The sequence below is a fragment of the Drosophila bipectinata genome, chromosome 3R, assembly GCF_030179905.1.
Source record: "Drosophila bipectinata strain 14024-0381.07 chromosome 3R, DbipHiC1v2, whole genome shotgun sequence".
NCBI classification, from domain to species: domain Eukaryota; kingdom Metazoa; phylum Arthropoda; class Insecta; order Diptera; family Drosophilidae; genus Drosophila; species Drosophila bipectinata.
This window is the reverse complement of record NC_091739.1, coordinates 22,761,431-22,780,555: the sequence shown is the minus strand read 5'-3', so window position 1 is coordinate 22,780,555 and position 19,125 is coordinate 22,761,431. Positions and strand designations below refer to the sequence as shown.

The following is a 19,125-nucleotide window of genomic DNA, read 5'->3' as shown; positions in this document are numbered from 1 at the left end:
AAAAAGCAATCATTTTTCGGCCAAAAACCACACACGTGAATCATCGAATCAGTTGATCAGTCAAACGAAACCGAATGCCCAGTCAACACTTTCGATGAATTTCATCCGCCCCGTTGGCCCCCGACACTATAACCCCTCGCACTTCAAGCACTATTTTATTATACTGGTTCTGGTTTGGAATCGGTCGATTTTGCCGCGTTGTTAAACAAAATCGAAAAACTCATAAAACCCGAATGTGGCAACTGTTTGCATTTCGCACACAAACGCGAGATCGTCTTACTCGAAATTACTTTGAGGCTTGTGGAATCGCATTACCCAGCAGAGGGTTGGATCGCGGTACTCCATATCTTAACAAGTCAATCATGCGTTAAATGCCAAAGCACAAACTATACATATGTATTTGTTAACAAGAGTTCAATAGCAGCAGTAACATAAAATTTGATTACTCGACTTTGAACTTGAGGAAGTGTTTAGTTTTTTTCTGTTTTGATTTTGGAGAATACCTCAAAGGCATTGAAATCTTTAAGCAATTAAATGGAAGTATTATAAATTATTTTTATAAATTTAACAATTTGCCCCAAAAGTACAATTAAATATTTCCCCAAAAATTACAATCTAATGTGGAAAACAAATTAATTTCCCAAGAGGTAAGGCAACTGGTATAACAAATGTCTTGTTGCGACAGACCAGAAACGATACGAATGTTCTTATCAAATAGCATATGTACACTTGGCTGACATTTAATTGGAATAAAATTGTCGCTTTACGTCACGACTGCTTTCTTCTGGGGCATAATGTTCGGAACTGGTACTTTCTTATCGGATCCATCGAAATCACAGACAGTCAAACACAGGCGTTTCCCTTCACTGGGCTCTTAATTGTGCATGTTGGGGCCCTTTATCTCCCTTTCTCTAGTTCTCCGGCTCCCAATGCCCCCTGGCTGGCCCATTTCTTCGCTCTTCACACCTTCAGGAACCGCCATTCAATTGGTGAGTGTGTCATATTTAATGATAACCCATTTCGGCCGCCCCTCTGCCAGTGAATCGAAAAGGGGGTACTAGGTATGTGGGTTATGTAAACAACTTCTGGTCATGCTTACAAGTGAATTTCTTTCAGTGGCCCCAGACAAAGATGCCCAAACCGCGATAGCCGGGGTCGAGTTCCTTTTCACGCTCTTCCATGAGGGTCCAGAGCGAAACTGTGCCGAGTCATTCATTAATAACCGCCATGTGTCAGGGATCTGTCTGCAGCTTTTTTGCATTTCCCTCTACCGGCTTGCAGCTTAATTCCTCACTGACCCAATTGGATGGGCTCCCCTTCAAGGAAGTTCCCGGACAGCTTTTGCATTAATGATCCAAGGAGTTGTCGGGTAAGTCAAAACACATGGTTGGCATCAGGAGTTTTTGGTTTTTAGGTCAACGCAACATGTGTAAAATCAAAGAGACAATTTTTACAAGACTCCCAAAGTGATGTCACATAGAGGCCTGGGGGCCTCTTTTTATCGTGTTAGACTTTTAATTGGCTCCCACTTAAGTGTTTATGTCGGTTTTTGCTCTTTTTTATGCTCCCCACTCTTTAATTTTGTGGGTACTTGTGTTTTGCGAAGGCAGCCAAAATGTCTGGCTTTAACAATAACAAATGTTCAACCCGGCCAGGCCGGCATTGTCAATTGCTGCTGAATGTTTACTGAGGCGGGAGGGAGAAAGCCAATCGAATGGCCAGGGTTTAGTGAACTCGGGCCAGAACGTGTCGAGGAACTTCAATGGAGCTGGACGCTTCTGCTTTTATTTTTTTTCCATTTTCCATTTCCATTTTGCATGCCTCTAATGAACCGTTCAGCATTTTTGAGTGGGGCGGGGGGCACTGATTAAAGGGCTTGCCGGGCAGCCGGGAAAATTCTGCGGAAACGTCAGCCCGTCCATACATAACTCTGGAAAACTCCAATTGCTAATGTTGCATGTGCCGAGGTAATAAACAATTCATTTGTTGTCGCATCAAAAAAGAAAACTCTCCTCCAGTATAATTGGAAATGCCACGAAATCTCGCATCCACAATGTTTATTTGACGTCTGTCTTTGTGGGCATTAGCTTTGACGCCTCGATAAAATTGTTTACTTCTGACCGAGCTTGACCCAGTGCGTTTTCTTTGATATGAACCGCCCCGGAATCATTCCACCGAATTGGAGATGGTTTTCGGGAACACTGAAGCTTAAATATAGCTAATCAATCCATATGGTTGGGCTTTCATCCAGCGTATTAGCATAGCCCGCGTGAAAGCCGATCTCCCGTATTAATATTCAATATTTTCCAGTTGCAATCTGGTAAAAACAAGAGGCAAACTGCTAATGAAGTTGCTCAGACAATGCAGTTAATTATGCGCCGACTGGATGTCAAGTTCCAGATGTGTGGCTGGTGGAGTTGGATCCCTTGGGTCGCGTTTCCGGTGCATAGCCGAGCAGAAAGAAATAAAGAAACCGAAATGAAAAACCAGTCCACTATTTGCAGTTACCCAACGGTAGCCAGAGTGGAGGGGGTCATAATTATAATTGTGTATCTTCGTCACGGGTGGAGCCTCAAAGGGGTCGTGTTTACACTTGAGGTATCCCCCTGGATGCAAACAGCAGCACATTGTGTCAGCATGAGAGCGGACAAAACACTCAGACATCCGACAGAACTTGCCACCTCTCCACCTTTGAGATACAGATGCTGATGACAGCATAAGAAACTGAGATTTTGGAGGAGGGAGCTTTTGGAATCCACATATCTCGACTGCGACAAACAAGCCTTGAGATTTAAATGTTTTTTCGGCTCACAGCCAGACTGCTGGATGTTGTGATTTATCATTAACTGCCGTTGACACCCGGACTTCTTTCCTCTTGTCTCACTTTTTGTTAGCAAAGTAGGCGTGGCGGCGCACATTGGCCATGCCCCTTTCATGGCCCACGAGTCGTGCAACTCCAAATGCAATTCGTTTCAGTCCACCAATTACCATAAGATAACCATTATGCGAAGCAAAACGAACAATTTGGCATGCCCAGATCAAGTGGCTGTTGGGCGGTGGAAAAATATCAGAGATTAAATCTTAAAAACTATATTTCATTCTTCATTAATGACGTAGTCTGAAAAAGTGCGTCTTGGTCGCAAATTGATATTCACAATTCTCTGAACATGAAAAGGTGTTCATGAATGCCAAAATAGTTTTGGGAATTTTTGTTAGGAATAGATGTTATCTCTTAAAGACCCTCCTAACTTTACTGATCTAAATTCCTATCACATATTGTGTACCTCTTACATTATGCCAGACACAACTATCGGTAGCTGAAAAATGACAAATTAAAACACTCTCAACCGACACCAAAATTCGACACTTGCCGTGCAGTACTCGAGTGCGGCTAATTTGTAAATTAAATTAGCGCTCATTCCCATTCGCGAGTGGCGAGTGACGCCACCCGGCAACAAAGCAGCCGTCAGTATTTCAGACAGTCATAAACCTCACACAACCCAATTTTAATTAGCTGGGCAAACTACAAGATACAAAACCCGAAAAGCCGCTCATGCATCTTGCCAAAAGCGGCTTGTGGGTGGAGCTGGAAAACATTTTGCATGTCGGACAGACCTTCACGAAATCCCATAAAAACTGGACTATATAAACCCATACAGAAAGCCACGTAAAATCAGGTGAATGTGTTTCTACCTGAGACGCTCTGGCCAGAATACTTTTGGTTGAATAAACTTCAGAAAACTTCCAAAAGGAAATAGAAGAAGACTTTTCTATATGTACGGCTATAGCTGAGTCTGAATTTTTATTGAAGTGAGTGGCTCTAAAAAAAAACGACGGCTTGTTACAAAAGTCCCAAGCGTTGCTGTGTTTTAATTATCAGCGACACGATATCGTACAACATAGTAAAAAATGTCTCAATTTTCATACAATTTTAAAAGAAATGTAAAAAAACAACGTTGCGTTTTGATTGTTATATGGCGTGCCACAAACTTGATGAGTTTCTGATTTGAAGAGTAATTGGGTTGGCAGTTTTGTAATAAATCGTTTAAGCGCTTTACAATTTGTCGCAGTTTGTCCAATCGACAGAAAAACATTCATTCATAAAAATACAAAAAGAAAACACTGTAATCGATGAATGAAATAATAAAGGGGTGGGCCAAGTTGCCTTCAGTACTTAACTTATTGGACAGTACTATATTTATTGGCAATTGTTCTTCTTCTAAGTATCTGGAGAATAAAAATTACTTAGTTCGCCCACTTAATATGCGACAATCATCTTCAATTTGCCACATTTATCGAAAGTGAAATATCTGATTGACCACTCCCGCTTTCCATCAAGATGGGGCACGCCCTTTTAACGCCCCAGTATCACGTCATTAAATAAATTGGCACGTATGCTGGGCCCCGGCACTCGTGTAATGCCCATAAACCATATTTTAGTATAATTAAATATTCTTTTATTTTTCTCACATGGCCTTGATAGGCATTAAGATGTCGCCGTATTTAACCCATCATTTGCTCTCTAAATCTACGATATATGTATTAATTAATATTTACTTTGGTTCAGGAAATATTCGCATTTGAAATTATTAGATCACAGTGTGAACTTGGCGCCCGATTTCCCTCGTGTGGTGTTTTGTTTTTTCCAAGATCTGCTTTTTTTATGAAGCCCATTTTATCGGTAGCATTTTTGGCAGGGGTCCAAATTATTCTGCTCTCGTTTTCGTTGGCCTGGCACTGACATTGTCACGCCTTCTCGGCGAAAGTATTTTTAAAAACATTTTATTTATAATTGCCTGTCAGAAATATGTGCTAAAAGTTTCTCAAAAACTCATACATTAGATTAGGATCTAAGGAAATGCGCGGCTAATATGACTCAAGTTTCCACGAAAAAGATTCGTAAGTGGCTAATACGAGTTCTTAAGATCTCGGTGGACTTGTGTGCGATGTGTGGGCTTATCCAGGCTTTTTGATCCACCAGAAAGAGCAGCAATTGTGGCATTGGACCGTGTGTGATTTATCGCTGTCATTTTTTCGCTGCCACCGAGAGGCAGCTAATTTCAGTTTAATGAAGCCCGCAACACCTCAACAAGAAAAAATCCCCCTCCACGGGCCCGGCCTGAGGGCTTGTCAGTGTCCAATCTTCGGAACAGCCTACGCCACCACAGCCCAAGGTCCGATTCCATTATGTAAATTGATTAATTGCGACGTGTATTTCTTTTTTATATTTCCGTTAATTCTTATTTGCCAATTTAGAGCTGGCCTACGGGTGCCAATTATGAGAATTTGGAGTAATCCAATTATGAGATGTGTGGGTGGCGAGCTCTGTCGAGATCACAATGGAGATACTTCCCATAAATCGGCAGTCAACTCCACCCAACAGACATACAATGCCCGATAAGGATCTGTTCCGCATTATGACAAATGTTCGCCGCGTCCCAGAGCCTCGGCTTATGCAGCTCAGGTGCCAGGGGCCCCACAATTTATCTAACCATTAGGAGGCGATCTATGCGCTTCAGATACGTGCTGGCGGCGGTAGAGCCAAACTGACGGATAGCATCTTTCGCCTTCAACGCCGTTTACTTTGATGCATTTCCAATCCGCAATCCACAATGACGGTGGCTAAGTCACGAGCTGCCTCTGGTCTTTTGTGTGCTGGCCGTTTCTTTGTGGCCGCAATTTTAGCTAATTTTGTAAAAAGTCGAAAATGAAAAGGTAAACCCCATCACAGACTTTGCATGCCGGCTTGGTGGTGCTAGCTGAAATCTACACCGAAAATCACTTAGCCCCATTTAATGTGACCGGCCATTAAAATAAATTATTTAATTTTATTATTGCAGATAAAACTGCGAAGTAATGAGCCTGAAAATGCTAAAAATTTTACAGGCGGTTAGTCTTAGTCAAGATAAAGCCAAAAAAATGACTAAGGTTGTTCTTAGAACACGTCCATGGATGGTTAAAAATCGACAAAGCTCTAGCATTGACATAAATCACTTCCTCTACAAGATAAGATACTATACATACAGCTCAAAATTTGATTGTTTTCGACCAGCATGGCTGCGCATGCGCATAGCTTCGCCGTGACTAAAAAATTTGCATATCCCCAAACATACATACATACTGTATGTGCAATTACAGCGTTTTCATTGGACATCAGGCTCATATAGAATGAAATAAAACGCCTTAGATGAAATATGTCAACAGCAATTGGCGCTACTGCAAATTGATTTCAATTGTATGCCCAAGAGCGCCACGAGCTGACGTCATTATTTCCATGATTGTCGTTTTTTTGTTGTTGTCTGGTCAAGTCGGTAATCGTTCAGCGCCAAAACGGCAAGACGCCAATGCAAATAAACACGCCGGCCAGCAACATGCCAAAGCAAAGAATTCGTGGCCAGTTGGGCAGAGTCGGAGCCGAAAACAATTTAAATGCAAATCACGTGTTCTTCTTAATGCACCCGATAGAACGGTTACTACTTAAAGAGTATATTTAGAAATTATTGCAGATACTAAAATCTAAATCTTTAATCATCAAAGAGTAATATTTATTAATAGATTATGCATTTTTCATAGTGCATTTTGCAGTGATTGCTGCCTGAACTTGGGCCACAAATGGAATTGGAAAATATTTCTGGACGGCAATGAATATTGACATTTCAGGGAAATGCGGACAGTAGGTAAAAATATACATAAATGATGGAAAGGTTGCATCAACAATTTGTTTATATTGTCCCATATGTTCGGAAATTGTACAAATAACCCTTGGACACTCGTTCGTAATATATCGAATTTCGATTTGAATTCCGACATTGAATACCGTGAGCATTGAGCAACTTGAGATGCATTTTCCATGTCGTGTAATTGAACACCTTAGCAAATGAGATACTTAAACGATTTGAAAATCTAATCCCACGGCAAAGCCGTCTGACAGCAATTAAAACTCGTTTCAGCTCACTTTATACATTTTTATATCAGTCATAAGCAAGAGGTGTTGGGCTTAACGCCTTCATTTGGGCTTCTTCACGAGGTTTATGCAAATTTTGATAGCTTATCAAGTCACAATATGTAAATACTGCCGTTCTTGTCCACACATTCTGTCTGCCAGAGCTCTGACAGAGGTCAAGTTGAAGTCCAAACAAATGGGACTACATGAAAAGTAGAGTAGCTTTGTCAGATACCCTACATCGTACTTAATATTAGATGTTTGCTGTCGAGATAGATGCAAGATACTCACAACCCTTTGTGAGGGCGGTAGCAGACACTGCCGCCAACTGTTGCCCATTAATTTTGGCCCATGATTTTCATTCATGGGGTTGTCGTCATCATATGAGTTGTAGCTTGGCGCTTACATACTACAAGATACATGGCCCTACACATGTTTCCATAAAGTTTACAGTTCAAAGCACCCGCAAGGTTGCAAGGTCAATGTAAAACTGTATGTTTTTATTTTTGATGATTCATATAAAAAATACTGAAAATAAACATTGTCTCGTAATTAGAACATTAGCAAGTCTGCAAGCAATTCTGGCCTATGTTTATACAATTTTAAACACCCGGTAGGTTGCAAGGTCAATGAAAAACCGAACGAACCATGACCGTTTAATTTTCGAAACAAATACTGTTATTATCTATTTTTGATAATTCCTTTTTTTATGAAAATAGTTTAATTTGAATTTAATGGCGTAGTTTTTACGATCAGACTGGATGATTAAACAAATATAAATTTTAACTGCCATGCCAAATTCTCATGAATCACGTTAAGATCTTCCTAATCTGGAAGAGCTCATAAAGCATCAGAAAGCGAAACCGCATCATACGATGCCAAGGCCAGGGCAACAAGAAGATCTATCGGTCTCCACAGCAGTTTAGCCTGGCGCACCGAATTCCAGGAATCAAATTCGAAATCTTGACTCTGGTTGCCAATTTATTATCTCATTGTTTTTTTTTTTTGGCTGCAAAACGAGTTATACTGATCCTTGGGGCATCAGATGACATCATCGGGCTGCCAAAAGAAAAGAAAAGATGCTTTTCGCTGAAGCGACTTTGAGATGCCCGTGAAAGACGTGACCGAATTGCATTTTTGACGCCACACACTTGAAGACGCCGCTCAAGGAACTCTGTCCGACTGCAAGCCGATAATTTATGACAGTTTTTGCCTTCTCCCAAATGAATATTAATTGAAATCCCCAATGGGCAAGTCTGACAGACAGTTTTGCCTTTTGTGGAACACAGTTGTCAGCATACTGACTACTTTACGGTTTGTTTCCAGCGATCTTTCCGAGATCTTTTTGCATACCGACCTATACCTAGAATCAGCTATGAGAGGCATGGCCAATTTGGGCTGTGATTTACATTCGTTAATCCTCTTATGTAAATAAAACAAAACAAAAATAGAACCAGAAACAACTATGAAGGCGACATTAGCTGTGGCGTCATAGATACAATGTCAGCGACCGATTCCATCGATTTGGGGCCCGCCTCGAAGGAAGGGGATTCACTTGCGCCTCTGTGGGCGGGTTAAACCGGATTGTCAAGATACTTGTTGAGATCTCTTGGTCTTTAATTGGGCGTCACAAAGTTGTTGGCCCTTTTGCTAAGCCCACTAGCAGCCCGCGGATTATAATTGAGTGTTGGTTATGAGAACGTTGGTGGATCATGTAATTAAATCGAAGATGTTTCAATTTACCTGGACTTTCCACACCCATTATGGCGTCTGAATCCTCTGCACGGGAGATGGCGAAATTTCAAAATAAATTGATTTAATTTGGGTTAGTGATTTGCCGTGACTCAGTCAGGTAACGTAATTGTCTATTTCTATTAACAAAAATGTTTGCCAAAATATACAAAAAATACAAGCAGCTATCTAGATGCATTGCCTCATTGCGCTGACTAATGGTGAGTGAAGTGTCTGTTTGAATTTGAATAATTCGCATTTGCATTGCTAATAAATTGCAGATTTTTGTGTCACTGTGCAGATCTCCATCCGACCCGCCTCCCCCTTCCGTGAATGATCTCTATGAGGTGTACATATGTACGAAAAATAGAATTTCAAAGTCAAATATTTTGGTCGAACATATGTCAGTATTTTGTTGAATGAATTCTGCATTGTGTGAGAAATATTTTTAGGTATTGTAGGTGATCGTTTAAAAGCCACAAAATGAATGAGAAAACAGTCTTATTTATTGTGCCAATGATGTAAGTTTTCTATAGATCGTCCATCTATCCTATATATCCGCCAAGTGAATAATTAGCTGACGAAATAATAATACTTTCTAAGTAATTAAAATAACTTTCTAACCCAGATGAAAAGTCAGAATTTTCGTGAAACAAGTGCCAGTTCTCATTTAAAGAAATTAAACAAATTATCGAAAGACTACAAAACTTTAAGAGCTGAAAATTGGATTAATAAACTGTTGTGTTTATGGGAAATACTACAAGTGGCTGTATTCACTTGTAAATATTCCTGGTCTATGAATAATTGGCTGATGAAGTACAAATTACTTTGCTATTGGGAAAGCCAAAAAACTAATAACAGAAAAGGTGCTGATATAGCAAACTATACATATACATATGATGTGCCACGAAATTCAAATAAAAACTGCAGTTGGCTTAAAGCTACAAAATTGCATCAAAGAAAAGGCTTTCGGGGTATCACGTGGCACATACTTGAGATTGGACTAGTTGCAACTCACCTTCGTTGACGTAACCGCCCTCCATGGTGCCAAAGGTGTACACCTCGCCGCGGTTCCCGTTGCCGGTTGCTCTGCCCTGGAACACTTTGGCCGCGACCTACGTCTATGTTGCCTCGAAAATCGGGGAATCTGGGACCGCACCGGACCCGCGGGATGGGATGGGATTATGGCTCGTTTGGTTCTGGCCAATGCACTCGACACCTCAACTGTATCGAAATCCAAATTCGAATGTGTTGCAATGCGTACGGAGCGTTGTTCGTTCCGTGTTCCGCGTCCGCGTTCTTCGATTCTTATTTATTTTTATGCCAAGTATTGTGTTGTCTGGCTATTTATTAGAATTTATCTGGCGATTGCACCACCAGCTGAATCTGCGGTGCTTTCCAAATATTGCTGCAGATGGAGAATATTTTCGCGGGTCGGCGGGGCAGGTTCTCTGAGGATCGTTGCCTCAAAGATCTATGGCGTGTAAGTGGCTGTGTGGCATCGTGGGGATCTGCCCGATGAATGCAATAAACAAACAGCTCGTCCCACCAAGTGCGGAAATGTGCACTGCAAGTAATCTATCTGGATGTTGTATCTTCCAGCACCAGCTCCAGCAACAGCAAGAGCTCCAACGGCAGAGTTCGGGTTCGGGAAGATTTCGTTAGAATTTGCATGGGCCCGTGGCTGGTTCCTGCAGTTTTGTGCTTTGAGTTTTCGGGTTTGGCCTCTGCTTTCCTCCTAATACTTCTGGTTCGCTGATGTTCGCTTCTTTGGCCTGAAAGTGGATGGGGAGAAATCAAACAAACAGCCTCATAAGTAAATGTTCTTCATCAAATCGGGCAAAGATAAATGATGACCTCTGCCCTGCTTGGGGCTATAAAGAGTAAATCACAGCAAATAAATGCAATCATTGGGGCGTGGAATAGCAACCCTCGACTTGACCCCTCGAAATAGACATTTGCCTTGACATTCGCATCACACTGCACTGAGATAAATTCCGTTCGGTTAGATCCCTAGTTTATGTGGCATTTTTTATTGCTTTAAAAATAGCCAGCAAAATCATTTCGGTTTGGAACATTTAGTTCCTTCATTTCCGTTTCGCTTCTCGCTCAATTACCGCCGCCCTCCAACCAGTTGTCTTGGAATTTAGCGGATCTGCACGCATGACGCCCACTGGTATATGGATTCACTTTTGCTTTTATTCATTGTTTGCTTAAACCCCATAAGACCATAACAAAATCTGGTCACAATCGGCGGACACCACGAATTCATGATGTCACTTTGTCAATGTTTGCGCCGTAAATTGAAAACTAATTTATAATGCAAATACGAGCTGGCGAAAATAAACAAAAAAAGGAACCCAAATTTGTTTATTGAAAGCTCGAATGCATTCGCTTGTTGTTGTTAGCATAGATCGTTTATTTTGTCAGTGATTAGGCACCAAGTTCAATGTCGAAGCCAGGCCGATGTGGGGATCGAGTTCCAAAGCGCCAAAGTCTTACTTTTTCAATATCCAAGCAGAATCGTAAAATAATCAAAGGAAACAAAGTTGAACCGCACCCGATAAAAGCTCGCCGCGAACTGCTGAGGAACGAGTGCCGGCTCCAAAACGCCAACAATCAAAATACTTCACCAAAAACAGACAACGAAAAAAAAAAAGAAATAAAAGATATTAAGTAATAAAAAAATTGAAGGGAGGGCAGAGATGCCACAATTGTCACCACGAAGGGCCATCAAAAGAAATGCGTTGTCGTCAATGGATTCATACTTGACATTCGATTAGACGCCAAGAACAGACAACCCCATAACTTGCGGCCAATTCTAAGATGCCAAAAAAAGAGAAAGAGTGACGAGACTCGTAAACTTTCAGTTTTTGGACCGCTCGAATAGATCCATTTGATCGGCGGAACGAATTTTAATTGAAGCCCCAGACCTCGATGGTAATTCAGAGGGGGATGGGAACCCTGTCTGCCTGGGCGTCTCTAACAAGTCGCATAATTAAACTGGCGTTTGATTAATAATCATTGAACCCAACATGACCCGCACTTCCCAAAACACCCCACCTCCCATACACATACCATATATCGCCAGTGAACAACCCATTCGCATTGGCTTTTGTGGTTTGTTGTAACAATTAGGCAGACCATTATGCATTTTAAATCGACATTTATTGAGTTAAATCTGTGAAGAGCCTTCGCCAGCCCTTAGATTATAAATTGGATCAATTGATTTTCAATACATTTATTGCCTAACGAGTGTAAATATTGAACGTTAAGGACACTATCCCCTTGGATGATGCATCCAAATTGTTCTTAATTCGACGGGAGGGCCATCAATCAAAACTACATACAAAATGTGGAGAAAGCAACTGGCTTGGAGTGTCAAGTTAATTGTTAAACGCATGTTGGTAATTACACTATGTAATTGTCATGGCTGACGGTGCCCTTGCGCTCGGAGCCATTCTTCTCTTCCCAATTTGTCGGTTGACAATGACATGGGTTGGCTCTGGAGTTGGGGTTACGAGAGTAGCATTGACCCCACATCACGGCTGACAATCTGACATTTAAATCCGCGCAAAAACTTTACACTTGTTTAAGTTTGGGGAATGAAGAAGCTTTTTGCTAATAGCTTCCCAGAATTCATTATGGTTCTTCATCATCACGCCAAGCTTGGACATTAATTTGGGTGTAAATCCTATGTCCTCGTCCATTCAGACAACTATGAGATATATTTTAGGCTTCTGTCAATTGTTTCTGTGGCAGGTTAGCACACGAAAATTAGCAATGCAAATTATTACTCATGCCAGACTTGAGCACTTAATAATTTATCACTTTTTATGGCATTTGTAATAACCATTTTGTCGCTATTATTATTTCAGAGCGTTGAAAACGCCCACAAATAGCATGCCCTGCACTTGCCGAGTGCAATATTACGTATACGCCGACGATGATGACGGATCATTAGCCCAAAGCAAACTGAAAACCCAATTAAGAGAGACCACAAGCCAAACAATGGAATCGAGTTGCCGCGAAGGCAGCAACCAACCCAAGGGGATATGTCAAAATTAATAGCACCACTTTTTGTTTTGTTTTTATTCATTTTGTTCTGAAGCCGGCGACGTCATCGTTGTCACTTTTCGACGGTGCTTCTGTGCCGAATAATATAAATAAGTAATTTACTCACAGCCCCAAAGCCACAACAACAATGGCCCAGAGTATCTTTTCAGTGCTCTTTTGTCCGGCGAATATATTCATAGATATTATTGAAAGTAAATAACGAAACTGGGTCAGCGCCACAGCATCCCACAGAGGCAAATGCCAAAATTATTTCACCAAACAGATCCATCATATTTCTTATAAGCAAAAATAAATCTTCAAAAAGCATTAAGAGAGAGACACGAAAAGCGTCAAAGGTGGATCCGACACCGCCAATAACACACAATTGGCGCCAAATCACTAATAAGCAATATCGGTACACGTGTCGTATACTTAACATGGGCATCTACATACTTTACGAGCGCTCATAAAATTTCAATTACACCGAAAACTCCCTGTGACTCATCCAAAGTTCATTGCTTGTTTATTTTATAGAAAAAATAATAAAGGCTCATTCAGAAAAAAAGTGGCAAAGGCCACTTCCTTAGAAAATAATCAAATACGTGTTGAAAGTTGCCGGATTCTTTGTGGTTCTTTCCGAAAAAATTCTTACTGAAAAGCGATGCTACTTCCGTGCCCTGAATTTGAATATAAATTATTTGCATTTATTTAAATTTTATACAATTTAAAGGAATACAAGATTACTAACAGTCTATATTTGGGTTTTATTCTCGAGCCTCAACTATGTGGTATGGCATTTTAATTGAACAATCATTTGCAATCATTCGAGTGAGCCAATAAACATTTTTAGCACATTTCCCTATGCTGGCAGAGGCGTTACCGTCTTACGAGACTGCCACATGTTGGCCTTAAATTGTACAATCCAATTTAATGTCCGTTTATTTGTTCAGAAATATTTTCTTGATTTTCCCCATACTTTCATTTGTTTGTTCCGCGCTTTCTGCTATTTTAGGTTGCTATTTTTGTAGGTGATGCGGTGTGTTTGGCCATCTAAAGTGGCCACTGGCCCGGCAACCTGCCATTGGCACTATCGAAGGTGCAGTAAATCATCCGAATTCGTTTCCATATCTATTTTATTTTATTTATCACACAGCGTGTTGGACGAACGAAGCGTGCGCTCCAATTTCGAATCCAAAAGTCAATGGGAGAACTGCCGTCAAAAGTAGCGGTGACATTCAATGTTGTCACTTGTGGGTCGGGGGTGGGTTAATCTTTCTCCGCCGAGCCGGACATTAGCTGTTTGTGTTTACTACGGCTATTTTTCGGGGACAAGTGACGTAAGCCGGCCAGTGGGACTCGAACTATTTCAAGGTTATTGGGGCTTTTGGTCTCCAAGTTTATTCCCCAATTGGAATGAGTTGCAACCGATTTTTAAATGGGAACTGTATCGCTTATTGATAGTAGTTCTATTATAGTCTACTATGGTTTCGACTTAATTTCCTTATTAGCTTTTCTCTGAGATCATTTTCACGGTAAGCTATCTTAGCTATCTCACCTTAGGTAACTACACGATATTACATAAAATATTTAATTTAGGTGATAAACTTAAGAGCATACAATCTAATAAATTGCGATGTCCCCACAGCGATAACGTTCTCGCTCTAATGTTGATGTCACGGCTTTGTTGCCTCTGTAAGCCCATATATTCCATTCTACTTCTTGTTTTCCCTCTATTATGCCATAAAGAAAACAATTTCTGGCCGGGCTATCTTGCTGCAAACTTGAGGTGGCTTTTCCTTTTGCATTGCGTGACCGGCCCGCGGGCTAGCTGGCCATGTTAGGTGGAACACACCCACAACCGACTGCAACGCACCGCTGTCATATTTCCACAACACGCATAAAAATTTAACGCCATTGCATGTCGCCGGTTTTCTAAGCTTTTGACCCTTGACCCACCTGACAGCCCGCCCCACCAGTTGATGGAAATTGGGTGATAGCGCCGCCGAAAAAGCAACGCAACGTGCTGCAATTTTTGGCTGTCAGAGGGGAATCCCCCACAATTCTCTAACCAAAATTCAAAATCCAAAAACCCATTCACCTCATTCCCTTTCGGTTTGTCAAATTAGTTACGCCTCGCAAGCTGTGGCAGGTGGTTGTTGCTATTTTAGTTTCATTGCTGACTAAGTCAAATGAAAATGTCAACTACTTGTGACAGTCCGGGTTGTCAGCTTTTTCGGTCGTAATGGAAAACTGCTGCCTCATTTATGAAAAGTACACAGAAAAAAAAGGTACATACTTATGTTAAAAAGAAGACTTAATATGTTCTTCTTCTAACTTAATATGTTTTACTATTTCAAACAGGAAAGTATTTTTTTCAAACCCTTTACTAATGAGAAACTTACTAACTTCACAAAAATGCTTTCTCCTTTATCTATTTCAAAAATTAAAAGAAACTCTTTTATAAATTTAAATAATTTTATCCCTTAAATGTACTGAAGGGAGAGTATTATTTCTCTAATCACAATTTTGTATCTGTTTTCTAAATTAATATCTGACTCCTTCTATTCAACCCCTCATTTATCTTCATTCAACCGCTGCACTACCGTCAGAAGTTCATTTGTCTTGTGCTTTCTGTTTTGTCATCTGTCATATGCACTTCCTGACGTCATCGTCATCGCACCATTAATATTTATAAATATTCATAGAGCTGGGGCCAAAGTCAAAGTGAATTAGGCAAAAAGTTTATCAGTCCGGTTAGCTTATCAATCATGTGAGGCCCATGAATGAATTTTTCGTTCACCTACATACACAAGTGAATATTTTATTTAAATTTTGCTTATATTTCAAAAACACTGCATTTGTCTTGTATATAGAATTTTGATCTGAAGCTTATATAGCTAGCAACTGCCTTCTGGTTCTTCACACAGACGACAAGCATTTTAACGATCTTCTGACCTTGAAGGTGGAAACAAAAAAAATTTAAAATTTTTATGCGTTTTCTACAGCTGCTGGTCTTGTTGTTTCGTGTTTGTTTGATATTGCATATAGACTTGTTTATGAATTCTTTGAATAAAAGCCACGGAGAGTCTACGAGAATGAGTCTACAAGAGGGAATGTCAAGCGGCTCAGGAAATTTCAGCATTCTACCCAAAATAAAAATTCGAAAAGAGCTGATGAGGTGGGCGAGGAATGTTTTGCCTCACTTTGCACTTGAAATAGTTTATTTATCTTTTCTATTTTTTTCAGCTTTTGAATTCTTTGTAGAACATATTAAAAATATTAAAATATTTCTTCCTCTGTATCAAACATTAAATTTGGTGTTGTTTCAATTAATTGTTGTTACTTTTTAATGTTTCTGCTCTTATGCAGCGCCACAATTATCATTTGTTCTTATCAAATGACTCATGAAAGCAGCCACAAAACCAGCGAGGGGGCAGAGCTGGAAAAATAAACATTACGCGTCAATTGTGCAATAAACTAGCTATCAGCTGAAGCGAGAAGGGGAATATTACATTAGAAAAACAGCGTACTGCTAGCGTGAACTTTTCCAGTGTCTGCTGAAATTCTTCCAGGTAAAAGGATAGTCTGTAGTACTATCCCCTTCTCAGTTCTGCTACCAAATTTCAAACAAGGTGCTAACAAACAACGGCGAAACCACATAAAGGTAAACCGAATCCATCCAGGGGAGAAACATATGAAAGCCAAAGGAAACCACAAAACGCAGCAATCAACCTAAACTCCATGGGTGGTATGGGCGAAAATATGGGTTGGTCTGAAATTAGAGTTGAAAGAGGGCCAGACGCCGTATATGAGCCGCAAATGCAATTATGCAAATTCCCCGGTTGAAATGCAGCCATAGAAAAGCGAGGGGAGAATTAAATCACACAATAACAATCAAGATGGTTTTTAAAATATCATAAATGAAATTTCATTAACCCAAATGGGAAGAACAATCGATGGCCAATTCAAATAAAATAAATTAAAAACACGCGACAAAAAAGAGTCCTATATAATTGAATGTGAAATCAATGCCACGAAGGGGATCTCAAAAACTGGAGGGTGGTTTGTTGGCAGGGTAACTTTATGCCAAATAGGGAATTTGATCTTTTTTTGCCGCCACTACCTGAGAACGAGCCAAAATGTGCAGCCGACGATGAGCTCATTTTCATTTTGGGTATGAAAATCAAATAACCAGATAAGACAGCCCCTCAAATCGGCTATTACAATGCCCCGGATATACTATACATATGTACATATGTATGAGTATAGCTTCAATGTAGTTATATTTTTATTTTTTGCACACTCCCCAACATTGTAGGCTTCTTATCGCAGGACTTCTATCTAATGACAGACTCGCATATGCTTATGTTGGCTGAAATCTGATAACCAGGCCGACAAAATCGTTCTACTGTTAAATTAAAAAGAGCATAAAGCCGGCAGTGGGCCCTCTTTATAAAGCAAACAAGTTCACTTGGAATCCCTCTTTATAAGCTTGCCAAAGAGTGTTTACTATAGTTGATTACCGCCTGAATAGGCTCCATTGAAACTTAATTAATAGGAAAACAGCATCGTAACAAAAAGGAAAATTTATAGAGTGGGCTTGGTGCAAGCTTAGAATTAAGGCCAACTAACAGGAGCTTATCCACAAAGGCGTTTAATGAGTTTTAAGCTTAAATAGCTAATAATTGGATGATTAATTTCATAATATTTTTGGTCAGAAATTAATAATGCTGTTACTCTGTCTGATACCCACGTCGACTAGGCCCCCAAAAAAGCTCCATTGGGAGCAGAAATTGCATTTATAATTTTCGGTGGTGCAGGTCTGGACACCCACACCACTCGGAACCACACGAAACCCACTCACGTGCCGCCAAGCGCCGGCTGCCACTTGTTCGTTGCATTAGCTTTGTTGAATGGAAATTGAAAGCATTGCTGCAACTCGGAAAATGTTGCCGGCGCACCGAGAGAAACCATTTCACAGCTGTTTTGTGGGGGGGCATGGTGGGCGGGAGTGGGAGCCGGGCTGGCTGGCAGGAGGTGAAAAGTTCAAGCACTGCACCAGGCAGCGTCCTTGGGCTTTTCAGCTGCTGCGGAGCTGCAAGCCGGCCGGGCCTCGTGTGAAGGACATTCCCTGCAAAATCAATAATTGCCCGAACGGATGTGAATGCATTGGGTGGATATTTCGGGGACGATGGCGGGCCATTAAAATCGATTCGAAAACTATTGCCAAACTCACCTCGAGTTAAACAATTTTCCACTTGTATGGCACAACAATTTTGAGAGGTTTTTCTTTTTGGTAATCAATTTTTGTGGGGCTTTCTGGCTTCGAAGCACTGCAGACGAGATTTCAAGCTGTTTTCCAAAATGAAACAAGAAAATTGAACTATTTTTTTTTGGTTTTGGCTATTTACGAAACTTTACAACACCCGTTACACTTTGATTGTTGATAGCGTGCTTGTATTTTTTTATTTATTTACTATTTTTTGTTCGATTTTGTGAGTGCGTGTGTGTCTGTTTGATTTTGATTAGAGCGAAGGGGAAACGAATGCAAATCGATGGAAACCGACTACACATATGCTGGCATTTTATTTGTTGTTGCCTGGCCGTCAGGGGCAATGTCAGGCATGCATATTTTATTTTTGTAATTTTAGCTTTTAAATTTAGCTTGCCGGTCGGTCTATTGTTTGGCTGGTTTGCCTATGAAAGAAATTGAAATTTTAATGTCTCACCGGCGGCGGCACGTTGTGCTTGCCTGACTAACTAGTTTTCAGCCAACGCTGAAAACATTGTTCTAAATGGCAAACAAAACGCCCACTTTCAAAACAGCCCACTCAGTGGCAAAAAAAAAATACAAATACAAAAATGCTTTGGGGCACCACAAACGCACACGCACCCACCATACGGCGATAACAAAACTTGCGTACTTAATCAAATAAGCGTTATAACAATCGCTATGTTGGCCAAAAACAAAAAGCGTTAGCGAGCGGCCAGAACCTCGATTTGAATTCGTTTGGAGGACCGCGCGTCTCCCACGACTTTCCGTTTCGGATTGAATTTTGAATTTCGGTTCCACGGTGAGACTCTTAACAGCTTTTAACCGCCGCACAGCCAACATGTATGAGTTCGATGTTTTAGTTTGAGCCGTGATGACTCTTCCGCTATTTTATTGCTAGGTCTAGCTATTTTCTAGACTATAGAATTAGACAATTTTGTGATAAGCCATAATTTTACCAGAATATTTGTGTTTTTAACCTAATTTGGCTAACTAAACTTCGATACCATTTATTTGGCTATTTATAATTTTATTTAAATGCTTTCGGGCCTTAATTTTTCCCATTTTAGCCGCTTCATCCTCTGAAATCCAACCAGAAGTTTCAACAGCTATTTAAAGCCGG

The 19,125-nt window shown here is 40.6% G+C and overlaps 1 protein-coding gene across 6 annotated transcripts in view; it reads right to left on the bottom strand.

Annotated features, from left to right (window-relative positions):
* LOC108122641 (aminopeptidase N) overlaps positions 1-18,783 on the bottom strand; it is a 28,759-nt gene extending 9,976 nt beyond the window's left edge. For 2 of the 6 annotated variants that reach the window (XM_070281075.1, XM_070281078.1), the window contains exons 1-4: positions 18,655-18,783; positions 17,967-18,082; positions 9,693-10,449; positions 8,687-8,722 (exon numbers count right to left, since the gene is read on the bottom strand). In XM_070281075.1, coding sequence (XP_070137176.1) covers positions 8,687-8,722; positions 9,693-9,717 — 61 coding nt within the window. In that variant the 5' untranslated portion in view covers positions 9,718-10,449; positions 17,967-18,082; positions 18,655-18,783. Of the gene's footprint in view, positions 1-8,686; positions 8,723-9,692; positions 10,450-17,966; positions 18,114-18,654 lie in introns of all 6 variants that reach the window. The other 4 variants (XM_070281077.1, XM_070281079.1, XM_070281076.1 and 1 more) reach the window with 3 other exon arrangements.
* Positions 18,784-19,125: the final 342 nt, after the last annotated feature.